This window comes from Panthera tigris, chromosome F2 (genome assembly GCF_018350195.1).
Source record: "Panthera tigris isolate Pti1 chromosome F2, P.tigris_Pti1_mat1.1, whole genome shotgun sequence".
NCBI classification, from domain to species: Eukaryota; Metazoa; Chordata; class Mammalia; order Carnivora; family Felidae; genus Panthera; species Panthera tigris.
Genome location: NC_056676.1, coordinates 63,599,078 through 63,615,573, shown reverse-complemented (window position 1 = coordinate 63,615,573; position 16,496 = coordinate 63,599,078). Strand labels below are relative to the sequence as shown.

The 16,496-nt window shown below is 38.3% G+C and overlaps 2 protein-coding genes across 5 annotated transcripts in view; one reads left to right on the top strand and one right to left on the bottom strand.

The window, feature by feature from the left end:
* Positions 1 to 4,957, top strand: part of SNTB1 (syntrophin beta 1) — a 234,924-nt gene extending 229,967 nt beyond the window's left edge. For both annotated transcript variants that reach the window (XM_042973541.1, XM_042973542.1), the window contains exon 8: positions 1,795 to 4,957. In XM_042973541.1, coding sequence (XP_042829475.1) covers positions 1,795 to 1,887 — 93 coding nt within the window. In that variant the 3' untranslated portion in view covers positions 1,888 to 4,957. The remainder of the gene's footprint in view (positions 1 to 1,794) is intronic.
* The window catches only part of LOC102949163 (MDM2 binding protein), a 91,441-nt gene continuing 79,524 nt past the window's right edge, over positions 4,580 to 16,496 (bottom strand). For 2 of the 3 annotated variants that reach the window (XM_042973539.1, XM_042973540.1), the window contains 3 exons: positions 16,381 to 16,494; positions 13,196 to 13,261; positions 4,580 to 4,663 (listed from right to left, as the gene is read on the bottom strand). In XM_042973539.1, coding sequence (XP_042829473.1) covers positions 4,586 to 4,663; positions 13,196 to 13,261; positions 16,381 to 16,494 — 258 coding nt within the window. In that variant the 3' untranslated portion in view covers positions 4,580 to 4,585. Of the gene's footprint in view, positions 4,664 to 12,430; positions 12,638 to 13,195; positions 13,262 to 16,380; positions 16,495 to 16,496 lie in introns of those variants that run through there. The other variant, XM_007075591.3, reaches the window with a different exon arrangement.

The window sequence follows — 16,496 nt, the reverse complement described above, 5'->3', positions numbered from 1 at the left end:
TACTGCTCTTATCAATCACTCAACTGCGTGCTTTCTCTTAAAGGGGACTGCTCCCTAGCAAAAAAAAAAAAAAAGTCTCTTGCTATCCTTGGCTTGAAAAATCAAGGCTATTTTTGCCCATGAGGAAAATCACTTAGGTCTAAATTTCAGCCTTCCTGAAGCCTGTAATTATAACCTGACTCGGGAGATTTAGGAAGGACTGAGTTTTTGCTGCCAGTCCATTCAGCTGGTGAGTGCAAGTTCACACATAGCTCCCCCAGGTCAAGTCAGCAACCCCAGGAGGCAGGCACCACCCAGCCTTTCCTCTCCTTTTCCAGGGAAGGGAGCAGAGATGTGCTGTTGAGATGGAGTTGAGGGTCAAGACACCCGTGTTCTGAGTCTGTAACTAACTCACCAGTTGTGTTGGGCAAGTCCTTGTATTTCTTTGGATCTGAGTCTCTCTGTCCATAAAATACAGTGACTAAAGTGGGTAATCTTTACGATTACTTCCAAAAGTTGCATTCTTCCTTAGTGAAAACAGAATCCTGTGGTTAACCCCCGACTCTGGCATCAGAGAAGCCTGCATCTGAGTCCGTATGTACCCTTCCCTGTAAGATCCGTGAGCTCAGAAAGTTTTAGAACTTCTTTAAGTCTTAGTTTCCCATATAAAACATGGAGATAATAGCAATAACTACCTCATGGGATTTTGTAGGAATTACGTAAGACGGTGTAGAGCTAATATTTAGCACAGTGCCTAGTTTATGTTTAGCACGGCGCCTGGTTCGTGATAAATACAACCCTAACTTCGCTAGATACTGTTATACATTCCGGTTGTTGATCCCCCAGTAGTGTCATCATCAGAACAGAATTGGAAACACCTCCAGTTTTCCTGAATTAGGTCCAGTGATAAAAATTCAACCTGACTCTTATGCTCTGGTCATGGGTGGAGACACATGTAGGCACACACGGAGCAGGGGACTTAACAGACATGTGACCCACATGCTTACAATTCAAGAGCACAGGACCCTGGGGACATAGCTGCTTAGCCCTAGGGCTTCTGCATTCCGAATTCTCTTTTTCTGTTATTTATTTTGAGAGAGAGACAGAGAGAGAGTGCAGGGGAAAGGCAGAGAGAGAGGGAGAGAGAAAGAATCCCAAGCAGGCTCCACACTGTCAGCGCAGAGCCCCATGTGGGGCTCGAACCCATAAACCGTGAGATCACGACTTGAGCCGAAACTAAGAGTCAGACAGATGTTTAACCAAGTGAGCCACCCAGGTGCCCCTGTATTCTGGATTTCACATACAGTATCTCATTTAATACTCTATTTACCCTGTAAATTAGGTAAGACTAAGAAAAATTTCAAGTGACTTGTCCCAGATTATATATCTAGAAAGTATTAAAAGGAAAAAAAAAAGTGTTAAAACCAGGACTCAAATTTAATCTTCAGATGTGAAATTTAGTGCTCCTCCAAGCTGGACCTAATCCAACATAAATAATATCACTATTGTGATACCAAAAATAAATGGTTTAGACAGTCAAGAAAGGCAACATCACTATGGATGCTACTGGTACATATAAATTTCACAGAACCTATTTCGGAAAAAAAAAGATATGAGATGTAAAGAATAAGTTCAAAGAGTTAGCTTTTAAATCTCACTGAGGGGGTTGGGGGGGGGGGCAAGGATTTACAGCCATAATCGATTCAGTTCCCATTTAAAAGCAGGAAGTGCTCAGATCCATTTGATGTGCAAATCGCTATTCTGTATCAAGCATTGATTGAAAATCTCTCACGCTCCCTTCTTTTTAAATTTCAGCAACTGGACCTTCACTCCTGCCCCAAGCCGATCGTGTTCATCATTCACTCCTTCCTGTCAGCGAAGATCACAAGACTGGGCTTGGTGGCCTGAGCAGGGGGGATGGCTTGCCTTGGACAGAAGGAGGGCTGCTGTGGGACGTCAGATGGGCTGCTCGGCGAGCGGGGAGAGGTAGCATAGCAGGTCTGCCGCGGTCAGCTTTAGATCCCCGAGTCCTCAGCTGCCCCAGACTTCTCCATCAGCTTCACCAACTACAAGGGGGCGCCCCAAGAAAATACCGCAAGGAATATCAGGAGAAAAATGGCTTTTTAGGACGGTAGAAGGGTAAAGAGGTGAGGGCGAATGGGAATACATAAGCATAGCTTTGAAATCACGACAATCAAGTACATGAACATTAGAACAGCGTGTGCAGATCTTAATCATACCAGTGTCTAGGCAACTGGTTCACCCAGGTAAGCAAGGGCTGACCAGATGAGAAATGGACACATTGACCTCCCCCACCCCCGATAACAACGATCCCTTGTTTTAGTGTGATTGATTGCCTACTTCTAATTGAGTTGACTTTTGCTGGTAAGGAAAGAGAAGTGCTTCAAATTGGAAACCCACCTTTTACTTAAGTATGAAGCAGCTGTAATTTTTTTCTTAATGAATTATCTTTCAGTGATGTACAATGAGTCTGAAGTATTCTCATTAGCATATGCCGAGCAGGAATTAGATAAAGCGTCAGATACTGATCTGAGCTCTGAGCTGGTGGAATCTGAGCCAAAGTAGACTGTTTATAGTGCAGAGCTTTGCAGAAGAGTCGTGTGCTTGAAAGATGATTAATCTGGAGACTGCACTCACACCAAGGTGTGTTATCTTAGAGCCAAGACGGATAGCTTTACTTATAGAAAGCAAATTATGGATATTTTTTTAAAAGATTGTCATTTGAGATATATATAAACATACGTATATCTCCTATATATATTACATACATATATATAAAACAGCTCACATGAGATTAACTAATTATCCCCATTTCGTGGTTTTCAGTGGAAATACTGAGCAATTTATTGACCCTTGTGCCTGCCTGTGCTCGTATGCATGCATTTTCGAACCAATCATAGAGCAGCGCATATAATTCTGGACGATGATGGGCTTTACGCATACACCCAGAGTGGTAATCAAATCTGTTGACAGCATCCGCAGCTCTTAGGAATTCCAGGGAAATAATATAATGACCTGATATTTTTCTACAAGAATATTTTCAGACAACATAGAGCATATTTCTGATTTAATGCCTTTATTTTTACCTTTCAATACAAATTCAGTAGAAAGACACCAGTATCATTTGATTTTGGAGTCCCTTTCCTCAGACCTTAAAAATTAGCTCTAGAGGTTCCGTAAGCATTTGTAACCCTTCTTCCCCCTGTAATGTACATAAAGAAATGTTCTGGATTGGACCTATGCGTTTTTGCAGAACTTTTAGCAAATACCTATGCAAAGAGCTTTTAAAAGTGAAACTGTCTTAAAGGAATGTAATTTTGCCCACCAGATGTTTATTGAGTTACAAAGCTGGTTTTAGATTTGTGTTTCCCAAAGTGTCTGTCATGTAACACTAGTTCCAAAGGGCATCGACAGACGTGTTTTGTTGGGGGAGAATAAGAGGTTTGTGTGTTCAAGTGTGTTAAACACCAAGGTAAGAAATGTTAAACAGATTTCATGATTGTGGGCCCCCTCAAGGGCTTTAACGTATACACTGAGATTCTTCAAGGGGGGACCCGTGTACTATTCAAACATTTCTAGAACTCCTTTCTGTCAGGGCATCTTGTTGAAACCGGTGTTTAAAAAAACAAAATAAAACAAAACAAAACAGAAAACAAAAAACACTTTGGAAACAGCTTTAGGACACCGATTTTTCTTTTTTCTTTCTTCTCTTCTTTTCTTTTCTTTCTTTTTGGTTTCTTATTTTAAAATGCTGAGGAGTGAAATCCCACCCTGAATACTACAGGAAAGCTTTGATGCATTTGTAAATTATACCGAACTCTTTCATGACATATTTTCGAAGTCACTGGAATGTTGTTATACAAGAGAATTATACTTATGCATTGTAAATAACATTGAAATACATACATTAATGCCAATAGTTCAACAATGTAATCTAAGGTGCTCATTACTACATGAAGTATGAGTTAATTGCTCATAATTAAATTGCAAAGATCCTATTATATATTTATAGACAAATTAAAATGATAATTACAAATATTTCTTCATCACATTAAGTTTTAGACTGATTAATATCTGGGTGGGGGTCAACAAACTGCATTCTCTGCATTTACAAAAACTTAAGTTAAATATTTATATTTCAGAAAATATACATTTGAATAAATTTATGCATTTTCTGAATAAAAATGTGTTATTAGCAAGAAATAGACAATTTTACTAAGAGAATTGTGTATACGAATCATTTTTTTTTTTCCTTCACAGTTAAAGTGTATCATATCTGAGTGGCTATGATGAATCAATTTCAAGTACTCATTTTTCCTCGTTCTGAATTCAGCAAATTACAATGATTTTATAGTGTAGATTTTAATCTTGTCTTGATGTGTGTTATGGATGTTGTGAAAGACACAAAGTCCTATGTCTGGATACAATCACTGAATTTGTTTTTGTCCAATCTGCTTTGTGCTCAATCCGTTTCTTATTTGAATCAATGAATTATTAAATTCACATTTGTCCCTTTAAGGGTAAATCAATACAAATGTTTTAACTGTACTTACTGGGAAGCTACCCATTTTGCTGGTAGATGTGGTTAGGCGATCCCTAAGCATCCCAGGGATTTGAAGAAGGCCAAGAGGAATATAGAAAGCAGTCTCTTTCCTGACTTGAACTAAGTAGAAGAAAAAAATCATAAACGTCTTAAAAACATCCACGTGGAGGCGTTTAATTAATTCTATCAATTGATGGAATTAAAATGCTGAAAAATGCATTCTCCTACAATTAATGAGCAGGGCCTTTCGGGCCTTTGTTTTACAAATATTAGTCCATCTTGAGGGGAGTGGGCTGGGGTGAGGGGGTAATATTTGAATGTACCTTGAGTTAAAAAAAAAATGTGCCTATGTTTATAGCACCATGGATATCATGTAAACTTTACATATGAATTAAATAAATATTCACCTCTGAATATGGTGGACTGGTTGGTGGTTTCATGATAGCCACGGACGGAATGTGAAGACACATCCCACTATTCTCTTCCTCCAAGACTGGCCTTGGAAGGTGCTAATGGGTAACGGAGATGCCACTAGAAAGTTTGGTGTGTGAGGGTTTTGTGTATAATTTCAGGATGGGTCTTCATCTGGAGCTTAGGGATCTTGGCTCTTAAACTAAAAATACATGGGATTTGACCTGTATACCAAGCTCCAAATACTCAAATCTTATGTAGTACTGCAACTTGGTTTGTTTTTAATTGCTTATAATGGCTTAGTCTATGGCTGGGAAGTCTTTTTACTATTTGAAAATTTAGTAGTATTGAGATTACATTTAAACTGTAGAATCTCACTTTTGAAGAGACTTCAGAGGTCATCAAGCACATTATTGCCAAAAGTTTATAATTTTAACAATACCACCTTAGTGTATCTTAGCGTATATTTGCTAGAAATATAGCAACATAGTATATACATATAAAAATGAATACACACCAATTAAATTCTTTAAAAAGTTTGTACCACCTGAAGTCATACCATATACACTACTGGTCCAAGTACTACATTTTGGGAAACACCAACCGTGCATAATATTCCACTAAACTCAGGTGACTCTTCCTGAACATCCCTTGCAGTGTTCATTCTGCCTGAAATTGGAAGTGTTCAGCTATGGGACGGGGGCTCCCGCTCTCCTGAGGCAGGTCATTCCACTGCTGGATGACTAGAGTTGTTGGAAAGTCCTTTCATTTTTAGAGCCAAAACGTAGGTCCGCCTGACTTTCAGTCATGAACCTGTTATACCCTAGAAAACACTGAAGTCCGATCTCTTTTCCACATGAATGTCCTATATATAGTAAAAAGACAAATCAAGGCTGGGGGGTTGCTAGGCAATATAAAATTATCTGAAAATGGCTTTAAATAGGACACTTAGATGCCTTGTTTTTATCCCTAAAGAATCAATTGGCCAAGATTAAAACTCTCCATAATAACCTAGTGGTGGAGAGTGATGAGAAAACGGGTATTTATAAGCCCATTAGTAGGTGTACATTTGGCAATAATTTGGAAGGCATTTGGCAAAATCTAGAAAAATTTTAAAATACACATACCTTTTGACTTTAAGATTTATTCTAGAGATGTAAGTAGACTAACATAGGATCATCTTTGCAGCATGTTTGGAACAAGAAGCTAAAAAGGTCAATGAATAAGCTAAATAAATCTTGGCACACTGATGTATTAGAAGACTGATCTGTCTCTAAGTGCTAACGTGGACAAAATGGCTAAATGCAAGTTCTGTAAAATGTAGATAAAACCACAGATACATAGATATACAGTCCATCCTTTTTTTTTTTTTTTTTTTTTTTTTAAGTGTTTCTCAGGAAGAGTGGCACATGCCAGGGCATTTTGGAAATCTGTGCTGGTGTGGTTTTGTCATCACAACGATGCGGGGGTGGGGGATGGGGGGGACACAGTATTTACTGAACAAGAACCGCGGCTGGTAGACTTCCTGCCAGGTGATGACAGTCCCCACATCCAGTGGAATTGTTTTGTCCTCTGAGATGTTCACGTAGGTGAAAAACATAATTATCTGAGCCTAGACCCTGACTACATTTTATATACAAGAACACTTTTTGACTGCTTCAATATATTCTGAATTTTCTAGGTGTGCAGCTACCATGCACGTGGAAGGAAGACTGTGTTTTTGTTTGGCTCAGGGTATTTTATAAAATGTTTTATAAAAACAACTCACCCTTAGTCCCATGTGCGTACGTACATGGGACTAGAATCATCAACACAGAACACCTGACTACTTGGATGTGCCTCATTCACGCTGAATCTAGGCAAAAATAGTCGACTATTTTTATCTTTTAGTGGAGTTGTACCCCAGCATCTCCATATTGAAATGTATTATTATCTTACTGTCATTGTCCTTTTCTAAAACTTCTTTACCTTACAGGTAGGGGATCTCAATCTTTTTTTTTTTAAGTTTACTTATTTATTTTGAGAAAGAGAGAGGCAGCAGTCGAGAGTGAGAGGGAGCGTGCGTGGAAGTGGGGGAGGGGCAGAGAGAGAAGGGGAGACAGAGAATCCCAAGCAGGCTCCGCACTGTCAGCGCAGAGCCCAGTTCGAGGCTTGATCTCACAAACCATGAGATCATGGCCTGAGCCCAAGTCAGATGCTTAGCCGACGGTGCTACCCAGGCGCCGCTAGGGGAAATCAACTTTAAAAAAATCCTGGGGCGCCTGGGCGGCTCAGTCAGTTACGCATCCGACTTCGGCTCATGTCATGATCTTGCAGTTCAAGAGTTCGAGCCCCGCGCCGGGCTCTGTGCTGACAGTTCAGAGGCTGGAGCCTGCTTTGGATTCTGTGTCTCCCTCTCTCTCTCTCTCTCTCTCTCTCTGCCCCTCCCCTGCTCTCACTCTGTCTCTCTCTCAAAAATAAACATTAAAACAATTAAAAACAAAAACAAAAAAACTGTGTCCTGAGCAGCCACTAATGACCTGAGCAATCCAGAACTGTACAGGATTTAAATCTTTGTGGGGCCAAACAGGAGATAGTAATACGAAGGAGCCAAGCAGAAAAAAAATCCTCTTCCTTTTTCTTGGGTACATCCCTGTGACAGGGTTTCTCCACACACCTTGTATCCTAAGACAATCCCTGTGACTGAGAAGACACCCGCTGGGGGACTGGATGTGTTTCTTTGGGCCTCATGAAGCAGTGGCCACTGAATAATGTATCACCTGCTTTGCTCTCCTGCCTTCCCCACCTCTTTTCCTTTTTCTTCTTTACTCTCACAGCCCTGGAATTGAACATTCCAAATACGGCATCAGCACCTAATCATATCGTACACAAAAATTAACTCAAAATAGATCACAGACCTAAATATAAGAAATAAAACTATAAAGCAAGAGAAAAGATAACCCACAGAATGGGAGAAAATATCCGTAAGTCATGTATCTGATAAGGGGCTAGAATCCAGAATATACAAAGACCTCTTACAACTCAACAATAAAAGGACAAACAATCCAATTAAAAGTGGTCAAAGGATCTGAGTGGACAGATCCAAAGATCTACAAATGGGCAACAGGCACATGAAAAAATGCTGAACATCAATAGTCATCTGGAAAATGCAAATCAGAACTGCAATGAGATACCACCTCATACTTCACATCACTCGTCAAGAGGGCAAATAATTACAAGTATTGGGAAGGATGTTGAGAATTTGGAACGGTAATACATTATTGGCTGGTGGAAATGCCAGATGGTACAGCTGCTTTGGAAAACAGTTAAAACAAAAAAGTTAAAACGTGGAGTTACCATAGAGTCGAGCAATTCTACTCATAAGCGTATGCCCAAGATAATGGAAAACTTATGTCTATGCAAAAAACTTGCACACAAATGTCCACAGCAGCATTATTCATGATAGCCTAAATGTGTAACCAGCCCAAATGTCCATTAATTAATGATAAAACATTCGGCTATAAAAAAGAATGAAATACTGACACATGTTACAACATGGGATGAACCCTGAAAACCTCATGCTAAGAAAAAGAAGCCGGACACAAAAGGCCATAAACTGTTATGAGTCAACTTACACAAAATGTCCAGAAGAGGCAAATCCATAGAGACAGAAAGTAGATTACTGTTTGCCAGGGGCTGGGAGGAGGGAGAATACAAAATGACTGCTTATAGATAATGGCGTTTCTGTTTGGGGTGATGGAAATGTTCTGGAATTAGGCAGTGGTGCTGACTGCACAACTTTGTGAATGTACTAAACCCACTGTATTCTACACTTTACAGGGTGACTTTTATGATACGTGAATTATGTCTCAAAAATATATGTTGTGGGCGTGGTTTATCAAGTTCTCGTCTAGTCCATTAGATGATGGTCACGCTCACCATTCTCTTCAGGACAGGTCTCTCCTCACTTTCGTGTCTGAGTCCCTGGGGGACAACACCCTTAAGATTCTTAAAAACCCTTTTGTCTAGCTCACAGGGTCTACTTTTAAATCATTCACCCTAAATATTTCTAAGGTCTTAATAAAGGATCATATAACCACACCTTAGGTTCGATCTTTTTCCTTGGAGAATCTTTTGCCATTGGAAATAACTGGAAGTGCGAAACCATTTCACTTCTCTGACTCACGATGTCCTAAGACTTCAGTATGTCCTCGAAATGCTGGAAAACCGCACGGTTCCTCCTTTGGCTCATCTATCTTTTCCTGCATCTTACCAGATGTAGCTAAATTAACACATGGCCTACTGACACTTTTTTTTTTTTTTTTAACATTCTTCCTAGAAATAACCCAAATACTCCATGAGTGCATCAGGCACAACTCTTTTCCAGGTTCTGCAGGCAACAGTCTTGCCAAATGTACCATCTCTACATAACACAGTGAGCTGGTCAGGCCCCGTGGCTCCCTCTTTCCCTCATACAGGGGCCTTGTCATTTGTCATTTTAAAGAGGGCGAGCTTTCAGCATTTTTCCCAGCATGGGTAAATAACTCCCCAGAACAGCTGACATCTTAAGCTCAGTCCCTGCACTCTTGCCCATATACCTTTGAAGGACCCTGTCATGCTTACCCTATATAAAGGCAGAGCGCCTGCTCGGCTGGGTTCCTCCCAGGGAGCTTAGCTCCAAAGTGTGTGCATCTGTACTTCAGCCCTGCCACCTCTCCTTCCGTGAGTGGTGGTTTACACGGAGTGCTATTTGCCAGAAGTTCCTTGCTCGATGCCCTTGGAGGAGCAGACGCTGACCTGAAGCTTCTGGGCCTTTTAGGTCTCTCCTTTGTGCCTGCTTTTATCTTTAACCACTTTTTACTTGAGAATCCAGCCTCTGAGGTAGACAACGTGGAATGAGCTTTGGAATCCCAGTAAGGCATCTAAAAATTTAGGAACCAATTTCTTTGACCAGTTGAATTGACTGAAAGAGTTCTCCAAGTCATAATTATTGGTTCACTTTGGAGATATAACTTCAACAAAACAAAACCTACAAAACAGATGGAGTTACTGTGTTCCCTTGGCAAGGATATATCTGGTCTCCCCTCCCTCTCTCCACACAGCTTGACCTAACCCCACCACCCAGTCACCTCCCAAGGCTCACTGGCCTCATGCGGCAAACAAGGGATGCAGCAAAGGTGCAGTGTTTTTGGAAACTGTATTTGATGACTCTTTCTGGGGCAAACAAGGTTGGGTATCAGTTTCATATAGTTCAACTGAATACAACAGAGAATGTACAAATTTAATCAAGCAGATTGGATCTGGGCTTTCTCTATCTGGGAATATGAACACAGTGGAGACTCTGATAGGACAATGGGCTTTTAGAAGGAAATCAAGACAGAGTGATTTGCCTAAGTATCTAGGTGAACACTCTAGTACCCATGTTACGCAGCATGCAACAATTCCAAGTATACGGTTTGATGAGTTTTGAGAAATGTGCAGCCAGGACACCTACCATCACAACCATGACATAGAACATTTATATTACCACAAAGTTTCCTCGTGTCACCTTCCGGTCACTCCAACATCTGACCCCAGGAAACCATATTTGCTTTCTGTGACTCTGTATTTCCTCTTCTAGAATTTCATATTTCTGCCATTTTCTTCTGAGCGCATTTTGAGAGTCATCCATATGTTGCTGCATATTTTTAGTTTGTTCTATTATATTGATAAGTAGTATTTCATTATGTGGATATTTTATTTTATTATTATTTTTGGTGGAGGGAAGGAGGGGCAGAGGGAGAGGGAGAGAGTGAATCTTAAGCAGGCTCCATGCTCAGTGCAGAGCCGGACATGGGGCTCGATCTCACAATTGTGAGATAATGATCTGAGCTGAAATCAAGAGTCGGATGCTCAACTGACTGAGCCACCCAGGCGCCCCATGGTTATTTTATGATTTACTTATCCATTCACTTATTGATGGACATCTTGGTTGTTTCTAGTTTGGTGCTTCTAAGCATTAAGTGGGTATGAGTATTTAGTGCAATTTTTTGCACGACACAGGCTTTTATTTACCTTGGGTAAACACGGGAATGGCTGAGTCATATGCAGAGTGTAAACTGAATTTTATAAGAAACTCAAATATTTTCCAAAATGATTATTGCATTTTCCATTCCCAACATCAGTGCAGGAGATTTCCAAATGCTCCACATAGTCACCAAGACATGGTGTCATCAGTTTTAAAGTTTTACACATTCTAGTTGGTGTTTAGAGGCATCTCATTAATTTACATTCTCTTGACGAGTGAGGACACTAAACATCTTTTCATGTGTTTATTGCCATTCCTATATCTTCTTTTGTAATATCTTCTTGTAATATCTTTCGTGTGTTTATTGCCATTCCTATATCTTCTTTTGTAACATTTTGTGGAATGTTTTTTCAACTCCTTGCCTATTAAAAAAAAACCCTCTAGGTTATGTCTTAAGTTGTAAGGGTTCTTTGGTTCTTTATATACTGTAAATAAAATGCTCACCCTCACTATTTTTAGTCACCAAAAAAGGAAACAGGGACTCTGCTGGTGGGTATGCAAACTGATTTCTCAGAAAGGCAATTTGGAAATATTACCATCAGTCTTAAGACTCACAAATTCCACTCCTAAAAAGTTATACAGAGAAAATAATCAGTGATGCATTAGGAAGATTCATTACAGTTTTATTTATAATAGGGAAAAATTGAGCCTATTATGTCTAACAATGGGGACTGGTTAAACAAATTGTGGTTCCTTGATATTACACAGTTATTAAAATTATATATATATATATATATATATATATATATATATAATTCATGATATGTTGTTAAGTGGAAAACAGGCTATTAAATTAATACACAGACAAATATGAACACACATACACACATATACACACATGTATGGCTCCAACTTTTAAAATATTTTAAAAATAATTACATATATATTTTAAAAATATTACCAGTGGTTACCTAGAGATAGTGGGGCAATGTTGGAATTTTTTTTACTCTGTTTTGTATTTTCTGCATTTTCCAGATTTTCTACCATGAGAAAAGATCTTGTTTTCTGGGAGTCTCTACTTAGTCATTTTCACTATATCTTATTTTCACAATTTCTGCCCTTTCTTCATTTCTAATCCCAAATAAACATGAATAGCTCCAACAGCGCTGGCCCCGAGGCAGGGCTAAGGGAAGACAGCTACCTGCGTAAATGTTTTTACCAATATTTTCTAAACCAGGAACTTCCCAATAAAGTATGCTGTTGTGTCACATGAGAAAAGCCACTGGCAATGTCTTACTTGAGATTCAGTCATTTTATCTGGCCTAACAACAAAGACATTTACCAAGAAGAAAAGAAGTAACTTTTTCTATTTATTGAAATAAATAACCAAGAGTAAAGATTTTAAAACATATTTTAAAATATTAACCTTAAAAATTAAAATATAGTGAAACTGTAAAATAAGTATACAATTAAAAAAGCACATTAATTGAGCATCCTCAAAACTATATAAATATTGGATATTTATAAAATTATTTAGAGACAAAACATCTATTCTATGAATAAAGTTTGAAATTTGCTTATAATTTTCAAACTAAAGAAACAAATAGGAAATAACAGCTCTGGCCAATTTATAACTGTCCAAAGAGAAAGATTCTGTGTTATTTCTTGCTTGTCTTTTCTAATACCCATTCAATCACCTAGGAGGAGAAAAAATGTGATTATTGTTTGTTTCTACTGAAAACACAAGGGATAGCAAAAGATAAAGTTCAAACAGTATCATAGAAATTTGAAATTAGAAGTAGCGCGTCAAAATCTTAAAACACATTTTATCTGAAAAGCACATTTTATTTTCTAACTGAAGGAAAGAAAACTGAAGGTAGATTTCGACTGCAGAGTACAGGAATTGTCCTCACTGAACACAATAAAGATTCTGCTCTATTTTTTCACCTTTTTAAAAAAACGTTTTCAAAGGGTCACTGGAAAGAAATTAAACCAAACTCTGAAAACAACTAATCAAAATGGATTAATTTTTCCAGCTCTTTGGATTTAAAAATATTTTTCTTTCTTAACATCATTTCTAGAAACTCTTTTGTTAGTAGAGCAACCTATTAAATACTCCAAAATGCTCTGTTTGCATTAGTCTACTATTAAGTATTTTAAGGAGAACTCTTACAGCATATATAACAGCATCGTAGCTACCCTAAAGTAAAATAGCAATTTAATTGAATGTAGTTTCTTGGGAATAAGCTATTTACCTGTACAGCATTGTTGTTTGCTGTTTTCTTCATTTCTTCAAATAAACCCCTTGAAGTTTTAAGATCCTAAATATAACAAAATAGAGCATTTCATGATTTGTACATTAAATTACAGAGAACAAGTCATTATTAATCAAATAAACTTGAGATTATCCTAAAACATTGTACAAGTATCAGTGGGACTCAGGAAATATTACAAAAAAAAAAAAAATCAAAGTAAAAGATTATAATTAGCTCTACCCTGAAGTATCAAGATACTTTAACATCTGTAACAACAGGAAAATACATATAAATATATATAAGTGTACTATATATATATATATAAATCTATGTCATTCTAACCTCATATTCGCAGCAGTACTGACCAAATCTAAGCTTCATATTTGACTATGAGTATCCACTAATGCTTTGGTACTCAGGAAATGAATATACAGCATTTGTATTTATTTTTTAGATAAAATCTCTTTTTTCTCTTCTTTTCATTTAATTCATTCCAGAAAAAAGAGGGAATGACTCTTTGTTGACAGGAAAGGAAACTGAAATCTCTTGACTTTAAAAAAATAGGATTATATCAGATTACAAAGTAAAAAAAAAAAATGTATTAAAAAAAAAAAACAAAAAAAACAGCAGTCCTCTGCTGTACCTCTAAGTTATGCTTCACAGAAGGCAGACGGCCACTTTCAGTTCTTTTAGCTGTTTCTCTTATTTATACCTTCAGGTTTCTGAATAATATGCTTATGCTGCTACTTTTTGATTTAGGAATTAGAGGCAATGAACACTGTTATGGGTTCAGGTAGTGGGTTCAGGTGTCTGAATCCTGCCAGCCCCTCCCCTTCCTCTCAATAACTGTTGGGCCACATTTTTTATTAATAAATAGTGTGTTTGCATTATTATACCTCCGTAAATACAGTTCAGTCTTGAGCTAAGTATGTATTATAATTATCCTCTCGTGTAGCATTTTGTCTATCCTGTAGTTAAATTACATTTGCTTAGTTTGCCATGTGTGTAATTCTAGGTACCCCCCCACCTCCGCCAAATGCTGCAATAGACTGATTCAACGTACAAACAGCAAAGTTGTTTCAAATACTCAAATACACTGGATAATCTCTCAGTTAAGGTTTTATAAAAATCTGATTTTTATTCTTATTCTTATTTTTTCACCTGGCAATCGTTCTCCCAAAATCTGCTCTGATTTCGTCTAACTGCTCCTTAGGTCAGCTCTTGGTTTTCGACTCAGTCCCTTCTTCTGCTAAACTTCATCCTCTTTGCAGATGCTTTGAAGCACCTTCTGCTCCCCTATGTTCATCTGTTGAGTTCCTCAAAGTCCATATATCAGTGAAAGCATATATTTGTCTTCCTCTGACTGACTTATTTCACTTAGCATAATACCCTCTAGTTCCAACCACGTTGTTGCAAATGGCAAGATTTCATTCCTTTTCATTGTCTAGTAGTATTCCATTGGATATACACACCCCATCTTCTTTACCCATTCATCAGTCAATGGACATTTGGGTTCTTTACATAATTTAGCTACTGTTGATGGTGCTGCTATAAACATTGGGGTACATGTGCCCCTTTAAATCAGCATTTTTGTATCCTTTGGATAAATTCCTAGTAGTGCAACTGCTGGGATGTAGAGTAGTTCTATTTTTAGTTTTTTGAGGAACCTCCCATTTTCTTATCCTATGTTTCCTGATTTTATCATTTGATTCTAATTTCTGGTAAATTTCTTCATCTTAACTGTTCAGCCTTTCTGTTGGATTGATTTTATCACATTTTTAATTTCAAGAAGCTTTCATGTTCTATACAGTTTCTGGAAACAGCATCCTGTTCTAGTTTTACGGATGCAATTATCTTCTCTCTGAGAGAATTTTAGTTTTTATGAAGTTTTCTACAGCTTTCTGCTCCTTAAGAGTTCCCTTCATTCCTTTACATTTTGGTATCTCTTTACTGGAAAACCCTCAAAAGTCTGCTAATCCTTGGAGGCCCAATCATATTTAAAAATGAGATATAAAATTATATTGGAAGCTCTGTCTGGAGGCGTTACAAAGTAGGGTTATTAGGAGGCCAGCTGGTTTTTTCCTAGAGGCCTTTAAATCTTTTGTCTCCAGAGACTACTGTCTGCACTGTCACAGAGCTGGGGGGGAGAGTACATGCAGTGGACCGTGAAGTTACCCTTGTGGCAGAAGGACCTGTAGAGCAAGGTTCCCCAGTTCCCTTTGTAGATCTTTATTCAATCCCCTTATCTTCCGCCTGGCACCACACTCCTTTCTTCCATGATACCCGGTGTCTTCAAACCTTGAGCACCTCGGAGACCTGTTACATGAAGTGGTTTGTTCCTCACTGGTGCTCCTCGGGGCGCGGGCTTCTCCATGATACCATGCTTCTGTGGGCTCTGTCTTGTTCAACAACGTACTAACCATACTTCTACACTTGTTTTCTCTCTTTGTTTCTTTGTTTTTGTACTTTAATACCATCTTTCTTGAGAGATTTTAAAAAGAAGGCGAATTAAATGCACATGGTCAATCTGTAGTTTTAACCAGGAACTCACGCACAACTCTGATTTGAGTCCGAAACTCTAAAAACTGGAGATAATCCAACAGCATCCAAGTTTTACAGAAGCATCATCTGCATGGCTGATCTGTCCAATGTCTTACAACTAGCTGATAGTGGATCCAAAATTAGGAACAGGGTGTTCTGACACTCATCCCAGTTGCCTTTTTCACTCTATACTAAAATTACTAATTAAACATGTTTTAAAGCTTTAAAGTCAAAGACTTGTTAGGGAGATACTGAGGATACCAGTTAAAATGTAGTTTTCTATATATGAAGACAAAACTCAATATAAAATATTTTGGCTGCAATTTTTTTTTCTCTTTTTTTTTTTAAAGAGAGAGAGGAGAGGGGCAGAGGGAGAGAGACAGGGTCCTAAGTAGGCTCCAAGCTCAGTGTGCAGCCCAACATGAGGCTCGATCCCACAACCATGAGATCATGACCTGAGCCAAAATCAAGAGTTGGACGCTCAATGGACTGAGCCACCCAGGCACCCACTGGCTCCAGTTTTTCTATCTCCACTAAAGAAAAAAAAAAAAAAAAATCTGGTAACAAGTTATAAGCTAAAATGTACTTTGTCAAATAGGAATATCAGGACCTCAATTTTGCTGTTATGAAAGAAGACACTGTACCTTCAGATAGAACTTGGAGATCTCAAAGAGACGTTGGCTGCATGCAGTGAAACATCCATGAGCTTCAGTAATGCTGTGTTTCTTCAGGGTTTCCGTAACTACCTCTTTCAGTATCT